Genomic DNA, 18,218 nt, shown 5'->3' with positions numbered 1-18,218 from the left:
GGAGCACACCACAAGCCTTGCCGTTTCAGAGACGCTCTGACCCAGTCGTCTGGCCATAACTATTTGGCCATTGTCTAAGTCGATCAGGTCTTTACTCCTGCCCATTTCTCCTGCATTCAACGCACTGACTACGAGAACTGGTTGTTCGCTTACCATCTAATCTATCCAGACCTTGACATGTGGCTTGACATGTGTTAGGAGATGATCAACATTATTTGCTTCACCTGTTAGTGGTTATAATGTTTTGGCTCATCAGTGTATATATACATATACAGTACACCGATCAGCCACAACATTAAAACAACCATGCCTAATATTGTGTAGGTCCCCCTCGTGCCGCCAAAACAGCGTCATCCTGCATCTCGCAATAGCATTCTGAGATGATATTCTCACCACAACTGTACAGAGCGGTTATCTGAGTTACCGTAGACTTTGTCAGTTCGAACCAGTCTGGCCATTCTCTGTTGACCTCTCTCATCAACAAGACATTTTCGTCCACAGAACTCCCCTCACTGGATGTTTTTTGTTTTTGGCACCATTTGGAGTAAATTCTAGAGACTGTTGTGCATGAAAATCAGCAGTTACAGAAATACTCAAACCAGCCCATCTGGCAACAACAATCATGACATGGTCCAAATCACCAAGATCAATTTTTTTTTTCCCCATTCTGATGGTTGATGTGAATATTAACTGAAAGCACCTGACCCGTATCTGCATGGTTTTATGCACTGCTGCCACATGATTGGCTGATTAGATAATCGCATGGATGGTTGTTGGTATAGTATATTGCTTAATTTATATTTTTGTTTTCTGTGGGTGATGAGGAAAAACGAAATCCATGGTTATTAACATTTTTAAAAAGCTAAGTTATATTAAACAAAAGTCTCAGTGTAATACTTTAATACTCCTAAGTAATAATGTACTCAGTAACGCATAAAAACCAAAACATCCTCTACGTCACCAAAATCGACTACGCAGATGATTAGTTCAACAGCAGACTGTGCGTTGATTCGCGAGGCAACAATACTTTATTTCTTAAGGGTTTATTAACCATTTTAAACAACTTCTTGACGTTTTGCAGTCTCCGGAGAAAATAGCTCAGTATGGAGATACCTATCGTCGACTTTAATGTTTACGAATTGGGAAAGACCAATGTAGCAGCTGATAAATTGGAAAAGTTAAGTGAAGAACTGAGAACGGCCTTCGTCGAGGTGGGATTTGTTTATCTGAAAAACACTGGAATAAACCAGGAAGAGGTTTGTAGTTACATTACCTCTACTTTTTTAGAATTACAATATAGTATTTTCTTCACCGTATACTCCGTTTTATAGGTGGACAAAGTCATGAGTATTTCAAAGAAGTTCTTCTGTTTGCCTGAAGATATGAAAAAGCCTTTCAGCAGGGGCAATTTCTCCTGCAGTGTAAACCACGGCTGGGTTTCATTAGAAACCGAAAGGCATGTCACACTTGTAAACTCAGCATTACTGCTATACTCACGAGTCACGAATGAAAGAAAAAACATGCCAATATTTTAATCTTCTCTTGTAATTTCACAGTTTGAATCCTCGACGTCCCGGTGATCTGAAGGAGGCCTTTAATACAACATCTTTGTGCATGGATATTGTAAATTGCCTTTTTCTCAGTAATCTCCCCTTTTCTGTCTGTCTCTCAGATGGATAGCATGACTATAGTGCACAACTGTATGCTAACAGTGTTAGTGTTTTACTACCAAGCATGATTTTATAATTACATGCACACAATTATATTGTTAATCAGAGCTATGTTTACCCATCTGTCACAACTTTACAACACCAGACTTGTTTAAGCAATGAATATAGAAGGGTTAGTAAAACCGATCATTATATAACACTGTCAGACAGTAAAAAAGTCTAAATACTACAGTGGGGTCCAAAGGTCCAGGCCCAGTTGCAAGAAACCTTTAAGTTAAAGGGATAGTTCACCCAAAAATTAAAGTTATTTGATCATTTACTCACCTTCATGCCATCCCAGATGTGTTTGACTTTCTTTCCTATACTGGACACGAATATTTTTAGAAGAATATTTCAGCTCTGTAGGTACTCACAATGCAAGTCAATGGGTACCAAAAATTTGAAGCTCCAAAAGCACATAAAGGCAGCATAAAAGTAATCCGTACGACTCCAGTGGTTAAATCCATGTCTTCTAAAGCGATATGATAGGTGTGGGTGAGAAACAGATCAATATTTAAGTCCTTTTTTACGATCAATCTCCACTTTCACTTTCTTCTTTTGTTTTTGGCAATTCACATTCTTCATGCATATCGCCACCTACTGGGCAGGGAGGAGAATTTATAATAAAAAAAGGGCTTAACTATTGATCTGTTTCTCAGCCATACCTATCATATTGCTTCTGAGACATGGATTTAACCACTGGAGTCTTATGGATTACTTTTATGCTGCCTTTATGTGCTTTTTGGAGCTTCAAAATGTTGGTACCCATTCACTTGCATTGTAAGGACCTAAATAACTGAAACATTCTTCTAAAAATCATTGTTTGTGTTCAGCAGAAGAAAGTCATACACATCTGGAATGGCATGTGGGTGAGTAAATGATGAGAGAATTTTCATTTTTGGGTGAACTATCCCTTTAAGAAAACCCTAAGTTATAATAGTAAGTGTATTGCCACTAAGGGTTTGTTCTATTCTTTACCACAACAAACGAATTTTAATTGCAAATTCTATTAGTAACATAACAATTTGAGTGGAACGCTGAATTGAAAAATGTACATTAAAGGTGCACTCAGTAATTTTTTCCTCATTAAAAATCTCCTAAAGACATGAATTGTATTTTTGCAATAAATGTAGGAAATCATGACCGCTCACATTAAAATGAAGACTCCGGTAAATATCACTAACCTTATAAAAGCTGTTTTATTCTACATGGAGAGGGTCCGCACATGGGGGCTGCTATGTTAGAATCTCGTGCAGCCGAATACTACTCATTTAATCTCAGTAACCTTCTGTTATTTGACACTTTCACTCATTGATTAAAGTAATCATGGCTGACTGTGAACACAAAATTTCTACAATAGCATCTGAAACTGAAAATATTGATTTTAAAATATGCTGCATCCAAGCCACTAGGTGTCAGTGTAAGTCCAAGATGACACAAAGACAAAAGTTACTGAATGCACCATATTTTATAGCTCAATGAGTGCACCTTTAAGTTTTTAGTATTTGGCATTTCCCCCTTTTGCTTTAATGGTGGCATGCAATCATTGCATGGATTTCACAAGTTTGTTCAAAACCTGATAATACATGTTATCCCGGCATTATTAGAGAACGTTCCAACGAGCATAATGTGTGCCTTAATGCAAGCAAGGAAATCTGATCTTTTGTACAATCAAAAGAATCTTGTATTATCATTGTCAATGTCACATGTGTTGAGATTTGAATAGTGCAGAATCTTAACCCTTGTGCGACCTTAGGGGCATTTTTGTCTTTTTCATTTTCGTTTTTCGATTATTTTCGCTGTTAATGCAAACGGCATACATTTTGCCAAATGTGTGTGTTTTTGGGGGAATTTTGATATTTCAACCTCATTTCCTATAATGCATCTATAATACACTGTGTACACAAAATAGTTACACTCAGGACCTTCAGGGCAAAAATGTCCCCATTGAAACCCATTAAAACTGCAATAATTGATCCCAGTGCCATTAAAGCATAAAATCATGAATTCTATGATATTATGCTTTCATTCTTGAGCCCTGGCTTCAAAATTTTAATTTGTACTATTTTCCACCAGATTGCACCATTATGGAGCAAATACATGCTTTTTTCCTATTTTCTGTTTGCTGTATTATAGAGCACCGTAGGCCAATTGAATAAATGATGCAGATAAAATTGTGTGGGTGTGTTGGTTTGGATGTCAGAGTGTGTTTTGTATGTGTGTATTGAGAAGTCTGTGTGTGTGTGTGTGTGTGTGTGTGTGTGTGTGTGTCAAAATCAACAGTGGCATTATGTAAACAATTTAAAAGGGTAAAAATCCTGAAAATGAATGAATATTTGGTAGTTATGATCAGGACTGATGTTGGTTATAAAATCAAAGACAGTGAAAGTGGAAAATAATATTAATATATAATATTTTTATGGCAGTTCTTTGACATGGACATTTTTGTCCTCTAAGGTCCTGAATGTGTTTCTTTTCTATTTATTTATTTATTTATTAAAATCTGACACTGCACAAAAAAGTATTATGCATCAAAATCAATGTTGTTGCTAATCGTTGACATATCGCAGACTGTGAGGAAAAAAAAAAAATATATATATATATATTTATATGCGCCCTTAGCATTTAGTATATGGAAAATACATTTTTTGTGTTTGTTTCATAAAAAAGAACAGTGGCATAATATAAACATACTGGCATTTAAAGGGTTAAAATCCTGAAAATTAATGAATATTTGGTAGTTATGACCAGGACTGATGTTGGTTAAAAAATATTAACTCATGAAAGTGGAAAATAATATTAATATGTAATATTATTATGGCAATTTTTTGACGTGGACATTTTTGAGTAACTTTTTTTTATTTTTTTATTGACGCACAAGGGTTAAATATTTCTTCATTTTACGTCACTTTTCGACTGTTTTTAATAGTTTAAAATCCTAAAAGTCTGTTTATTTCCAAGTTTAAATGAAAAAATAAAATAAAAATAAATGTTGATGTTGTCTCAGACTTTTGGACCCCACTATATACAGTATTTGAAAAAAAAAAAAAAAAAAAAATCCGAATTTTGAATATGCACATTTTCTTGTTGTAGCACAATGATAAGATACTTTTAGAAAGCTTTACATTTGTGATTGGAAATATATCTCTCCACACTCGATTTGCTAAGGACTGGCCCTCGGAAGGAGTAGAGGATTTCCGAGATATCCAAGTGTCCTTTTTTCTGCGCTGTAAGGAACTCTCTCTCAGAGTGCTACGTGTGATGGCTCTCGGTTTGGGTCTGGAAGAAGAGATCTTCCTTAAAGCACATAAGAATGTTGGAAGTAAGTAAAATGATATGCACTTCCTTGTAGTGACCCAAAGGTTGCATGTTAATAATTCCCCTTTTCCCTCTGGCTTTAACGAGATTTATGTATTGTGGGCTGTTTTAAGGTAATGTGAATGGCACCACACTGCGGACTTTGTACTATCCTCCGGTGAAGAGCATGTCTGTGAAGGACGGTCAGTTGCGCTGTGGTGAACATTCTGACTATGGTAGTATCACTTTGCTCTTCCAAAGCCCAGAGGGTGGACTGCAGGTGAGTACCAGTATAGGAAATGAGGGAAAAGTGCTGTTTTGCATGAATTGTCATAATGACATACAGTAGGCTGTTACCACATACTGCATGTCTCTGTGTGTTATCCTCCAGGTTTTTAACCAGAATGGAGAATATATTTCAGCTTCAAGTATTCCTGGAACAGTTATAATTAACATAGCAGACCTGATGCAAAGGTGGACTAGTGATGTTTATGTGTCTGCCGTAAGTTTCTCAACTGTTATATGGCATTTGATTGAATTCATCAGGTTACAGGTGCATCTCAATAAATTAGAATGTCGTGGAAAAGTTCATTTATTTCAGTAATTCAACTCAAATTGTGAAACTCATGTTAAATAAATTGAATGCACACAGACTGAAGTAGTTTAAGTCTTTGGTTCTTTTAATTGTGATGATTTTGGCTCACATTTAACAAAAACCCACCAATTCACCATCTCAAAAAATTAGAATACATCATAGGACCAATAAAAAAAAAAAAAACATTTTTAGTGAATTGTTGGCCTTCTGGAAAGTATGTTCATTTATTGTATATGTACTCAATACTTGGTAGGGGCTCCATTTTGCTTTAATTACTGCCTCAATTCGGCGTGGCATGGAGGTGATCAGTTTGTGGCACTGCTGAGGTGGTATGGAAGCCCAGGTTTCTTTGACAGTGGCCTTCAGCTCATCTGCATTTTTTAGTCTCTTGTTTCTCATTTTCCTCTTGACAATACCCTATAGATTCTCTATGGGGTTCAGGTCTGGCGAGTTTGCTGGCTAGTCAAGCACACCAACACCATGGTCATTTAACCAACTTTTGGTGCTTTTGGCAGTGAGGGCAGGTGCCAAATCCTGCTGGAAAATGAAATCAGCATCTTTAAAAAGCTGGTCAGCAGAAGGAAGCATGAAGTGCTCCAAAATTTCTTGGTAAACGGGTGCAGTGACTTTGGTTTTCAAAAAACACAGTGGACCAACACCAGCAATGACATTGCACCCCAAATCATCACAGACTGTGGAAACTTAACACTGGACTTCAAGCAACTTGGGCTATGAGCTTCTCCACCCTTCCTCCAGACTCTAGGACCTTGGTTTCCAAATGAAATACAAAACTTGCTCTCATCTGAAAAGAGGACTTTGGACCACTGGGCAACAGTCCAGTTCTTCTTCTCCTTAGCCCAGGTAAGACGCCTCTGACATTGTCTGTGGTTCAGGAGTGGCTTAACAAGAGGAATATGACAACTGTAGCCAAATTCCTTGACACGTCTGTGTGTGGTGGCTCTTGATGCCTTGACCCCAGCCTCAGTCCATTCCTTGTGAAGTTCACCCAAATTCTTGAATCGATTTTGCTTGACAATCCTCATAAGGCTGCGGTTCTCTCGGTTGGTTGTGCATCTTTTTCTTCCACACTTTTTCCTTCCACTCAACTTTCTGTTAACATGCTTGGATACAGCACTCTGTGAACAGCCAGCTTCTTTGGCAATGAATGTTTGTGGCTTACCCTCCTTGTGAAGGGTGTCAATGATTGTCTTCTGGACAACTGTCAGATCAGCAGTCTTCCCCAAGATTGTGTAGCCTAGTGAACCAAACTGAGAGACCATTTTGAAGGCTCAGGAAACCTTTGCAGGTGTTTTGAGTTGATTAGCTGATTGGAATGTCACCATATTCTAATTTTTTGAGATAGTGAATTGGTGGGTTTTTGTTAAATGTGAGCCAAAATCATCACAATTAAAAGAACCAAAGACTTAAACTACTTCAGTCTGTGTGCATTCAATTTATTTAACACGAATTTCACAATTTGAGTTGAATTACTGAAATAAATGAACTTTTCCACGACATTCTAATTTATTGAGATGCACCTGTATGTGCTTAGCATTCTTATCTCTAGCTTGCTCCTTCAGGTTCATAGGGTTTTACTGCCACCTGTAGGTGACACCAACACACGCCAGTCTTTGGCCTTCTTTGTACAGCCTGATGATGAGGCCATATTTCTTGCTGTGATGGATCAGACAAATATCCTCCAGTTAAGTCAGTTGATTACCTTTTGTCCAGGTTTGAGGATTCTTATGGCAAAAAACAGATCCTGTCTCATGATGTTATGGCTTAAATGGAAATTGTTTTATTATTATGGATTTTATACTGTATGTGTATGTTGTAATGGTAACCAGAAAACACAATTGGTGAAGCCGAGATAATTTAATAATTTTAAAGAAATGTAAAGCACAATCATTTACACATTAAATCTGAAAAGACAGTCAAACAAGCCAAAATTGTCTCACATACACATTATTATGCTTAATTGGATTTGTTTTCATAGTTTGAAGGTAAAACGTAGGATACTGGTTGAGAGAAAAAAATTTATTAATTATGTTAACATTGTAGAAACAGCTTAAAATAATTAACTGTTAATGTGAAACTACATTAAATGCCTCCTAATTGGACCACAATAGTGCAGTTTGATCTAGGACAGATGGTTCAAACTTTAGTTATAGCGAAAAGACATCAGGCATACTTTAATTGAATTAATTATATGGGACAAATATTTAAAAAAATTGTTTTGTCATTGTTTTGCAATTTATACCATGAAAGTGAGCAAATAATAATAATAAATAAACCAATTGCTTGATTAAAACAGTAATGATAGCATCATGGTTATGTTGTTGAGGACATTAATCTTTTTTTTTAATTCTGCATACTTTAACATGTCTTATCATAGGAAGTGCTATACAATGGAAATGCGGAATTGTAAAGCATTTAACAGGAAATTAATTGTTTGTTGCCCAGGTTTACTGTCTAATCATGAATAATGAATATTAATAGTACCAGTCTTGGCCTGTAATGTTGTGCAAAGATTTTGCAAAGCAGACACAAGATTTACAAAAACACTAAAAAGTTGATTTCTCTAAACAGAAGTTTCAAGTACAATCCCTGTCCTCACAAAACAGCCTGTTGGACATAGCATTACTCAAGATTAGTCAGTTCTCTTTTGTGTTAGCTAATACTACCAGAATGATGTTCTACTTGATCATTTCAAGGAATGCCAAGCCATTTGCTGAGAGACAGTATATCATCCTTTTAAATGTGAGGATGGAAATATTTGACACTACATAAAAAGACACAGTACATGAGGAACAATTTACAGACATTGAGGAGAGCTTGAATTGCTAAGAATGTGTTGGAAGGTCTTGCTGGTGACCTTGTGACATGGGATGACTGTCCCCAGGTAGTATCTCCACAGGAAGTATCTCCACTTCATTTGCTAAAAAAAACAAGATTTCAAAGCACAGAAATTCAATACTTAGTTGCTCATAATCAGAGATCCACTTTTGACCACAAAACTGTAAAAACAATCACACTGACCTTTGTCCAGGACTAGAGGCTCTGTTTTCTGTGCTTTCAACCTCTCCATGTGCTCTGCTGCCTAAAGAGAAGAAGAAACAATGAATCAACAAGGAATCAACATGGTATCAGTATGTAGGAATACTGAGGATAGACAAAATCCCCAACATTTACAGCCACAGAGCACATGCTCAAATATTAACACATTTCTAATATTTTGGTCACGTTTCACCCCAAAAGAAAAAAAGGTTATATTTTGCAAGAAGAAAAGATAAATCGCACCTGGACACTTCACTTTAGAAGGTTCTCATTAGATCACCACAAAAAATTACAAGGATTTAACATTTAAATCAGCATAAATTAAAGGCAGCACAACAAATGCATTCTGTATAAATACTTTCCTATGATGTATAATTATTGTTTTGCATTAGTTTTTACAATTAGATTTTCTTACAATTCTTACAATTACAATGTCTTACAATACAGTAATGAGAATGGGGGGAGTTGCCACATTGTTATGAAAATAATGCCAGTAGAAGCAATCATAATAACAGAAAATTAACTCACTGAGCATTTTATTAGGAACACCTGTACACCTACTTATTGATGTGATTATCTAATCAGCCAATCGTGTGGCAGCAGTACAATGCATAAAATCATGCAGATATGGGTCAGGAGCTTCAGTTAATGTTCACATCAACCATAAGAATGGGGAAAAAATTGATCTCAGTGATTTAGACTGTGGCATGATTGTTGGTGCCAGACGGGCTGGTTTGAGTATTTCTGTAACTGCTGATCTCCTGTAATTTTCATGCACAACAGTCACTAGAGTTTACTCAGAATGGTGCCAAAAACAAAAAACCTCCAGTGAGAGGCAGTTCTGGGAACAAAAGCGCCTTGTTGATGAGAGAGGTCAACGGTGAATGGCCAGACTGGTTCGAGCTTACAGAAGGCTACGATAACTCAGGTAAACACTCTGTACAATTGTGAGCAGACTGGCATCTCAGAATGTACAACACATCGAACCTTGAGGCGGATGGGATACAACAGCAGAAGACTACGTCAGGGAATTTTTTATGACCACAGTGTTCCTAATAAAGTGCTCAGTGAGTGTGTCTTAAAATAGCTCCTAAAAAATAGAAGAAAAAAAAAAACGTTTTTCTTTCATTTGATTTTGGGGTGAAATATGATTTAGACATGTTCTTGACAACTTTTGTGAGATTCACCCGTAAACTCGTGTCATGGACAACAACACAATCTTTATGCTATATTTTTCATGCACTGTCTGCCTGCAAGTTAGTGTCTGCTAGTTTCTATTTCTTTGTTCTCTCTTTCTCTTCTTATGCTCTCCTACCCTCTGTAGCTCCATTTTCTGAGCATTAAGCTGTTCCTGCTGTCTCTCCAAGTCTTCTTTCTGTTGTAGCAGATCATTCGTTTTCTGGTTGAGGTCGTTCTCCTCCCGCAATAAATGCTCTTCAAACTCTCTAATCTCTTCTTCAGTGTAGGCTGGATTCTGCTCCAGAGTCTCAAGAAGAAGCAGACAAAGACATTTTTGAAAGTTAAGACAATTGAATGGAATTTACCTTTAACCTTGTGCGACCCCACTGCCTCATGCGAGGACTCGCTTTTTTGGATTCGCTATATGCAATGCATAATTTAAATGAATAAAAACCAAATGAATACTGTTCACAAGACTCTAGACTGTCATTTAAAGGGTTCATGTGACAACAACATGACGTCGATTTCCTCGGTGCTCCTACGGACGCAGCGGCAACAAAAATGCCTCTGGTAAGAAATATCTATGTTTTTTTTTCCATTGAAACCTGTTTGGTTGTAAAGAGTAGCGTCTCTAGTTTCGTTTGATATGCTGCTTTAAAATCCTAATTTCCAACCAAATGTTCAGTTTCAGGCTGCAGATGATGTTTGGACCACTCAACATGTTTGGCAGACATGGGACAATGGTACTCAGTAAATATACTGAGAATTTTATAATGCTACATTTTATTTTAACATGGTTGGCAGTGATTGGATGATGCTGGGCATTACTTTGAATCAGAATTATTTATGCTAAACAATTTGATGAAAAGAATCGACTTTCTATAGCTTAGTGTGATTTAAAATTTCACAACATAGTCCCACTGTCCATGTATGTGTGCTCTAGGAATTATTTTTATTTTATTTTTTTTGCTTGTTTATTAGGTGCTGCTAGTTACATATCAAAAAAGGGAAACGGAAAATGCACACAGCAGTCACGTTCGGGTCTCAAGAGGTTAAGAAAACAAAGGTAAAAAAAAATTACCTCCCATCCATCTGGCTCAAGAAACTCTTGTTTATTTGTGGCAGCCATAAATTCATCTAATGAAACAAGCCTGTCTTTGTTAGTGTCAACCTATGGACAGACCATACAAAGAAATTATAATGAGATTAAGTGGACCAGTCACTAGTTTTCCAGTAAATACAAGCCATAATATCATTAGTAATGATTTTCAATCGAAGAACTGAATGCTCTACTATGATGTCCCCACCTCATTCATCACATGTTCTCTCATACGAAGTCTCTCCTCCTCCATTTCCACCATGTCGTCCTCTTCGCGTGTGGGGTCATAGATCTTCTCTAGCTGAACATGGTTGAGATAAACGTCAGATTTACTACCATCATAAAGCTGTGTCATCTTCAAAGACTATTATGATAGCTATTAATTGAAATGTTAATGCAAACCTCTTTGGTAAACAGTGCCTCAAGCTCTTGCTCATCAAAGTAGCCATCTCCATTGGTGTCTGTGAAAGCAAACAGATGTCACAGTGATGCTGTGATTCTGTCTCCTGGTGGTGAACAAAATGGAGCTGTGTTCAGAACAGAGCAGTTCTGTGATCTCACCATGCAGGTTGAAGAATGTCTTTGGGTCAAACTCATTGGGATCCAAACCATCAGTCTCCTCCCAGACCTCTTTCAACTGGTCTTCACTGCCCTATTGACACATATACAGACCAAACCATTAACAGTAACAGCTTAATGCACATATCATTTTAGATTATATGATTTAACATGTTAATTATTTAAACCTCCCTTCAGTTACCCTAGCAATATTTAAATATGGCCAAACATACATTTAGGAATTGCAATGTACACTGTTTACTAGTGTACTTTATGTATGTTGTTCTCCTATAATTTCAAGAATTTTCAACAAAAGGACATTTACATTTATGCATTTGACAGATGTTTTATCAAATGTGATTTACAGTGCATTCAGTTCATACATTTTAACAGTATTGTGTCTTCCTGGGAATCAAACCTGTGATTTTGACGTCATACACTAATAAGAAGACCTGTGTGCAGATTCACAAGCATCCACTAAATAGCTAATTGAGTGTCTTAAGCTTACAGGGTGATTGATTTTGGGATGATCTGCATGTTTTTTCCTCATCTCTTCATAGTGTTCCTCTTCTTTCTTGCGTGCTTCATCATCTAGCTTCTTAAGATATTCCCTCCGTTCATGCTCCTTCATCATCTCATACCTCTTGAAATCTTCATGTCGTTCTTTGTCATAGTTCTCCAGGTCATTAGTGGCCTTAGATTAACAAAATTAGAGAACAGACAGAGAGGAAAATGTAAATGTGAGATATGAAGACCAGTGAACTCAACCAAAAGTCAGATATGGAGCTTACCGATTTAATGAGGCGATCCAAATCTTCCACCTCGAATGTATGTGGATTCATGTGATTCAGATGCTCGAACTGTTTCAGAAGGGCTTGGTGGTCCACTGTCATACCTTCGGGGAAAATACAGAACAGCAGATTTTTTTTTAATGTTTCTTGTCCATGCAGCAGGCCAAGGTTACAGGTAGACTACATGGCCAAAATTATGTGAACACCACCGTATAATGAACAGGTTTGGCTAGGCCCCTTAATTACAGATCGTAATGCTGCGGAATATAATGACATTCTAGAGAACGGTAGCTTCCAACTTTGTGGCAACAGTTCAACATTTTTATACGGGAAGTCGGCATGTTGTTTCCAAGAGTTCCAGTACCCTAGGATCGGCCCTGTTATGGCAACTCACTGACAAGCGGCATATCCTTTGCATTGGCCCTGGCATGTTTACCTTCCCTTGTGGAGCAACTGGAAGCGCGTTGCGTCAGCAGTATGGGAGACCCGGGTTCAAATCCTGCATTTAAACCAAGAAGTAATTGCATTCACATAATCACTGAATAGCGCAATTCGGAGGTTGCATTTTCCCCTTTTTTTCCTCCACTGATGGTTAGGTTTAGGTTTGGGGTACAGTTTATAAAATATGCATTCCTCTTCACTGTATTACAGCCTGTATAGATAAAAACAACTCTATTTTGGCGGCCCTCATGGACATTTCACCTGAAAAATGGAGCTCACACGTGCCCATATGCCCAACAACACTTACCACTTTGGCCACTGGGGGCAGTGTTTCAAATTTCGGTAAGCACAGACAGATTTTAGCTAAAGAAAAGTCAACAAACCGTTTTCGATTTTACTGTAAGATCAGTCTGCAACCGTTTGGGGAGGGCCTTTAATATTCCAGCATGACTACACCTGTGCACAAAGCAAGTTGTAAAAACAAATGATTTTTTGATGGAGTCTGGTGTGAAAGCCTGCACAAACCCAGACTGAACCCCATGGAACACCTCTATGATGAATTGGAACATCAACTGTGAGCCAGGCCCCATTGCTTAGTGCTGAAAGCAACCAAATCCCTGCAGCCATGTTCCAACATGTAATGCAATGTTTTCCTAGACAAGTGGAAGCTGTTATGGAGGAACAACTCTATATTAATGCCAATGGTTTTGAAATTAATGGCTCTGCGAGCACATATGGGTGTTTGGGTGTCCACACACTTTTGGCCGAATAGTGTATATAAAATAAATTGTGAAATAAAAAGTTTGATGAATGAGACTCTCAGATACAACATACTGTGTCCCTGCATATCTGTGCTCTGTGAGCAAACAAACAAGATGATTGAGGACATTTCACAATAGCTTGTGTGCAAATGTTAACCACAAACTAATAACAAAAACAAATTGCATTGTAATGTATAATTTTAGGCAGTTCTTGCTATGTGATACCTTTTTCTCTATTCATGTCTTGTTTGGCTTTGATTAGGGTGCGCAGTCTGGTCACCTCCTGCCTCTTTAGCTCATCAAGTTTAGTTCGCACGTGATGGCTAACAAAGTCCAACTCTTTAGCCAGCTTCCCTTGCTGTTTTGCCAAACGGGGGATGAGAAGTAAACAATGAGGTGTTCACATAATCTGATTGCACATCTGAAAAGTAAGGTTGGAAAATAAGGTGCTGCACTACCTTGATGTCTTCCATGTCTGTGTTATGAAGTTTCTCCCTGAAATGTTGGTCCTTTTCCAGGAAGTCAATAACCTCTCTGAGATACCGGTCATAGTGCAGTCCGGTGTCCTAAATGATTTCAAATTAGATGTACACATTAAAGTTAGAGAAAAGACTAGAGCAACCACATTTTATGAAACCTACATGATTCATGTTTTCAAACAGACTGAGCAATCAGAGCCAGTCTGTATTTGTTGAACCCTTCTTTTAAGGCACTTATTGTACACAAACTTATAATAATCAAGATTTACTTTATATTCATTGCTACCTATCTAAAGATTTCATACAAGCAAGATTACAAATCCTTAAAATTAGAGGCACAACTGGTACTTATAACACAGCTATAAAATTACTTACTGCACTTTTAGGTGGGTCCAATTGCTGTGCTGGAGGGCTCACTTTGGTCTTATCTATAGCAACTGGCACTGCATCCAAACAAGCCCACAGACACAGCATCAAGCAACAGCGTGACAGACCTTTGCGTCCCAACATCTGTGTAAAGACAAGAACGCCACTAATGTCAATATTGTCATCATTTTATATGCATGTATGTAACATTCTTAAAATTATCAGTGGGTGGAATTACAGCATCAACCTGTTGCCTAGGGGATAAATTAAATGGGGTAAATTATCTTAATTCTATTAATGGAGTGACTATTTGCACTAGGTGTAAACAGCACCTGCCACACAGCGTGGCTATTTGCACTCCAATAGCCTGGTGGAAACAGAAATTTAAGACAAACTGCACCCACTAGTATTGTTGCAGTGGCGTGGGGTGTAACGTCAGTGTGGATGTGCTTTTTCATGTGGATGACCAGGGTTCGATTCCACCTTTTGCCCATCCTGTTTCCCGTCTCAACTCTTAATATTTCCTTTAACGCTACTACTACTACTACTAATAAAAATTAACATAAAGGTTGATTTCCTCACAGAGATTTGGTCACTGTAAAAGTCGGGTGATAAGAGAAAGGTTTAATCCGGGTAAAATTAACCATGGTTTTACTATAGTAATATGGTTGTATCCATGTTTTTGGCAGAAGCTTTATTTTTAATGCATTTCACCATGGTGTTACTAGAGTAATATGGTGTTAATATAGTAACCAATTGTAATTTTAGAAACTATGATTTGACTACAAAATACCATGGTGATGCTATGGCTACTGTAGTAAAACCATGATTAATTATTGTAAGGGAAGTTTAGGTTTAGGGGTTGGTGTAGGGTGTCTGTGGGACTTTAAATAAACACAATAAACACACTGCAGTGATGCCACTATACTGTATGTTAGTATTTTTATTAGGGGTGCAAACAAAATCCAACACTATTTGCACTTTTTGATGCTTTTTAGATTTCTATTAAATATATGATCACATATACAGTCAGGGTTGGGAGGGTTACTTTTCAAATGTATTCCACAACAGATTACAGAATACATGTTCTAAAATGTAATTTGTAACATATTCCGTTAGATTACTCAAGGTCAGTAACATATTCTAAATACTTTGGATTACTTCTTCAGCACTGGTAGATTTTTTCAATTGTTTTGACTATAAAAATTCTGCTAGTACAGTAAGACAAAATACACGTTAAAAATACATTCTCTGTAAAACCTAAATATCTTATGCAGTGTTGTTTCTAAAACAAGATACATCTAATTGATCTTTTTTATATTTTTACAGGAAAACAATACAAAAATTATTATCAAGAATACAAATTTTGCACTAATATTAAAGATCTTACTAGAAAAAATAAATTATGATCCAATGTGAATTTTCTTGATAAAAAAAATATGATCGTGCCTGGTAACGTGCATGTAAAATGGCTAGAAATAGCATTTTAGCTTAGCGTAAAGCTGACAATTTACACAAGGTTTATTTCTATTTATTCTGCTCCAAACGTACTTCTCTGTCTGCTCGTATGAATGTAACATATCATAAGAAAGTGTTTCACCGCTGTTCAAATGCACTTTGGATCACATCATTTATATGGATAAATGTTTTCCATCTGAAAGGACTAAATATTAAATGAAAAAAATGACAATAAAATGCAAAGTAATCTCTTCAGTAATCAAAATACTTTTTGAATGTAACTGTATTCTAATGACCAATGATTTAAATTGTAACTGTAGTGGAATACAGTTACTTATATTTTGTATTTTAAATACGTAATCCCGTTACATGTATTCCGTTACCCCCCCCCCCCCCCCCCCCCTTAGATATTTTACTTAATATAAACTAAACCTCCCAAAAAAATTATAATAAAAGAAAAGAATCTAAAAGAAAAGACAGTTATTGATAAAAAAATGACATGGCCTTATCATGGGTATATTTCTTCTTAAAGGGAACTCCCTACAAGCCGTGTGACGTCACAAGCACGTGTATGATAAACCAGTCAGAGGCTTGTCAATCCCTCTGCAAGACATCCTTATCCATTAACTACGACGAATCGAAAAAAAACTGTGTTATGCGTGAAAACACATTCGCAATTTACAATAAACTGGGTACTGAACAACGTGTGTTTCTGTTTTTTTCCCTTTGTAAACAAAGCTAGATTGCACAATACGCTTGTAATAAAAAATAAACCCCTGATAAAATCAGATGTTAAAGGAATACAGCGGACATTGTAAGGAGCAACAGGCGAGCACTTACCCTCAAAGATCCCCTGAGAATAGTGTACAAACTCGCTGTCCTCGCCTCGCTCAAGCGTCACAGAGATTAGCGCGCTGACAGTTTATTTGCAACTTGTTTTTTACCTGATGTGTGCTAAGCACAGTTCCGTGAACCCAGCCTACAAACCTGCCTACTGCGGTGTAAAGACACGCCCTTCGCTCGGGTGATTGGATAAATCCTCTCACTTCCTCCTTTGAGGTTTGCGCGTTGGTTTGTCATTGGGGCTTGATCTGTCTGTCAAAGGTTTCCAGGGTAACTTATGAAGGACTCTTGCTCAAAGAGGTACGTGGCGTTCACAAGTCCGCTGCTACAGCTCAAAATTTAAGTACAAACCACATCGCTCAACAGATATTATGCTTGTTGGTGCGTCATAACGATGTATTCTTAGAATAAGTTAATACTATCCAAAATTGCTTTGAACGTCACATTACAAATGTTGAAACTGTTACATTACAATTTAAATATTACAGTCACTATTTGGTTTAAAACGTAGACCATACCGTGTTTCACCAAGATCATTAAATTTTTACAACATCAGTGACAAAAAGTGTGACGAGGGTGATGCTAATGAAGTTGAGGCTCATAATATAGCATTCAAGAGGCTCAGATGCCAACAAATGTCCAGCTATCTTGAAATGCCTGGGTCATTTATATCGAATATTTTATTTTATTTTATTTTATTTTATTTTATTTTTACAAATTGTGAAGATAACGTTTTGACGTAATAAATTCCCTTGAGCTTTAGAAATTTAAGATTTGAAGCAAACTTGCCTCTAGTGTGCAAATTGTCTTTTATATCAACAAAAGTTAAATAACATGCGCAGTCGTCGCATTGTAGTTTACTATTGAATCATTATAGTAAATATTGTTTAATAAGGGAGAGTTGATCATTTCCTTACCTTACTGACTTCTCTATCACTTTGCACTGTATATTATTTGCCACTAGATGACAGTGCAACTGTCCACATAGAAAACTAAAGTCTTTCCAAAACAAACTAGGCTATATTAAAGGGATAGTTCACCAAAAAAGGAAAATTCTCTCATCATTTACTAACCCCATGCAATCCCAGATGTATATGACTTTCTTTCTTCTGCTGAACACAAACAAATATCTTTAGAAAGATCTAATCGATTTAGAGTGAGAACAGACCAAATTATAACTCATGTTTCACTGTACATCCTGCCATTGCAATCTTTAGACACAATCATGATTTTAAGTTCAATTACACTTCCTAGTGTGTGACTCATGCCCAGAGCTAGATGGCGCTAGGAAGTGTAATCGAGCTTGAAATCATGATCGCCAAGGAGACTGCTGATGTCAAGATTTATTGTGAAAAAAGGAGTTATATTTTGGTCTTTTCTCACCCAAAGCTGATAGGATTGCTTCAGAAGACATTGATTTGACCACTGGAGTCATATGGATTACTTTTATGCTGCCTTTATGTGCTTTTTGGAGCTTCAAAGTTTTGGTTATCATTCACTTGAATTTTATGGGTCTACTGAGCTGAAATATTCTTCTAAAAATCTTGGTTTGTGTTCAGCAGAAGAAAGAAAGTCATAAACATCT

General features: G+C 37.0%; 2 protein-coding genes across 2 annotated transcripts; one reads left to right on the top strand and one right to left on the bottom strand.

The window, feature by feature from the left end:
• Positions 1-948: 948 nt before the first annotated feature.
• si:dkey-10o6.2 (uncharacterized protein LOC100124608 homolog) lies at positions 949-7,931 on the top strand. Its single transcript, XM_051724416.1, is given in 8 exon segments — positions 949-1,256; positions 1,332-1,456; positions 1,557-1,623; positions 4,878-5,031; positions 5,141-5,286; positions 5,398-5,508; positions 7,182-7,263; positions 7,266-7,931. Coding segments are annotated over 8 exon segments (960 nt in total). The 5' UTR covers positions 949-1,103; the 3' UTR covers positions 7,388-7,931.
• Positions 7,462-16,783, bottom strand: nucb2b (nucleobindin 2b). Its single transcript, XM_051724389.1, has 13 exons — positions 16,631-16,783; positions 14,342-14,476; positions 13,946-14,053; positions 13,713-13,845; positions 12,286-12,389; positions 12,003-12,188; positions 11,498-11,588; positions 11,339-11,397; positions 11,145-11,237; positions 10,919-11,008; positions 9,974-10,144; positions 8,641-8,701; positions 7,462-8,539 (listed from the first exon to the last, which is right to left on the bottom strand). Exons 2-13 carry the CDS (start codon positions 14,474-14,476, stop codon positions 8,445-8,447), a joined length of 1,326 nt encoding a protein of 441 aa, XP_051580349.1. The 5' UTR covers positions 16,631-16,783; the 3' UTR covers positions 7,462-8,444.
• Between the last annotated feature and the right edge of the window lie 1,435 nt (positions 16,784-18,218).

This window comes from Myxocyprinus asiaticus, chromosome 18, assembly GCF_019703515.2.
Source record: "Myxocyprinus asiaticus isolate MX2 ecotype Aquarium Trade chromosome 18, UBuf_Myxa_2, whole genome shotgun sequence".
In the NCBI taxonomy this organism is placed as follows: Eukaryota; Metazoa; Chordata; class Actinopteri; order Cypriniformes; family Catostomidae; genus Myxocyprinus; species Myxocyprinus asiaticus.
The sequence above is the reverse complement of the archived record's forward strand: the minus strand, read 5'-3'. Positions and strand labels throughout refer to the sequence as shown.

What these genes read in the sequence shown, in the direction of transcription:
- nucb2b (XM_051724389.1), bottom strand. Translation starts at nt 14,476, where the DNA reads ATGTTGGGACGCAAAGGTCTGTCACGCTGTTGCTTGATGCTGTGTCTG. An exon ending in TGGACCCACCTAAAAGTGCA is followed by an intron (nt 14,054 to 14,341) that starts GTAAGTAATTTT and finishes GAAATCATTTAG; the next exon opens with GACACCGGACTGCACTATGA. An exon ending in GCCTCTAGTCCTGGACAAAG is followed by an intron (nt 8,540 to 8,640) that starts GTCAGTGTGATT and finishes TGTTTTTTTTAG; the next exon opens with CAAATGAAGTGGAGATACTT.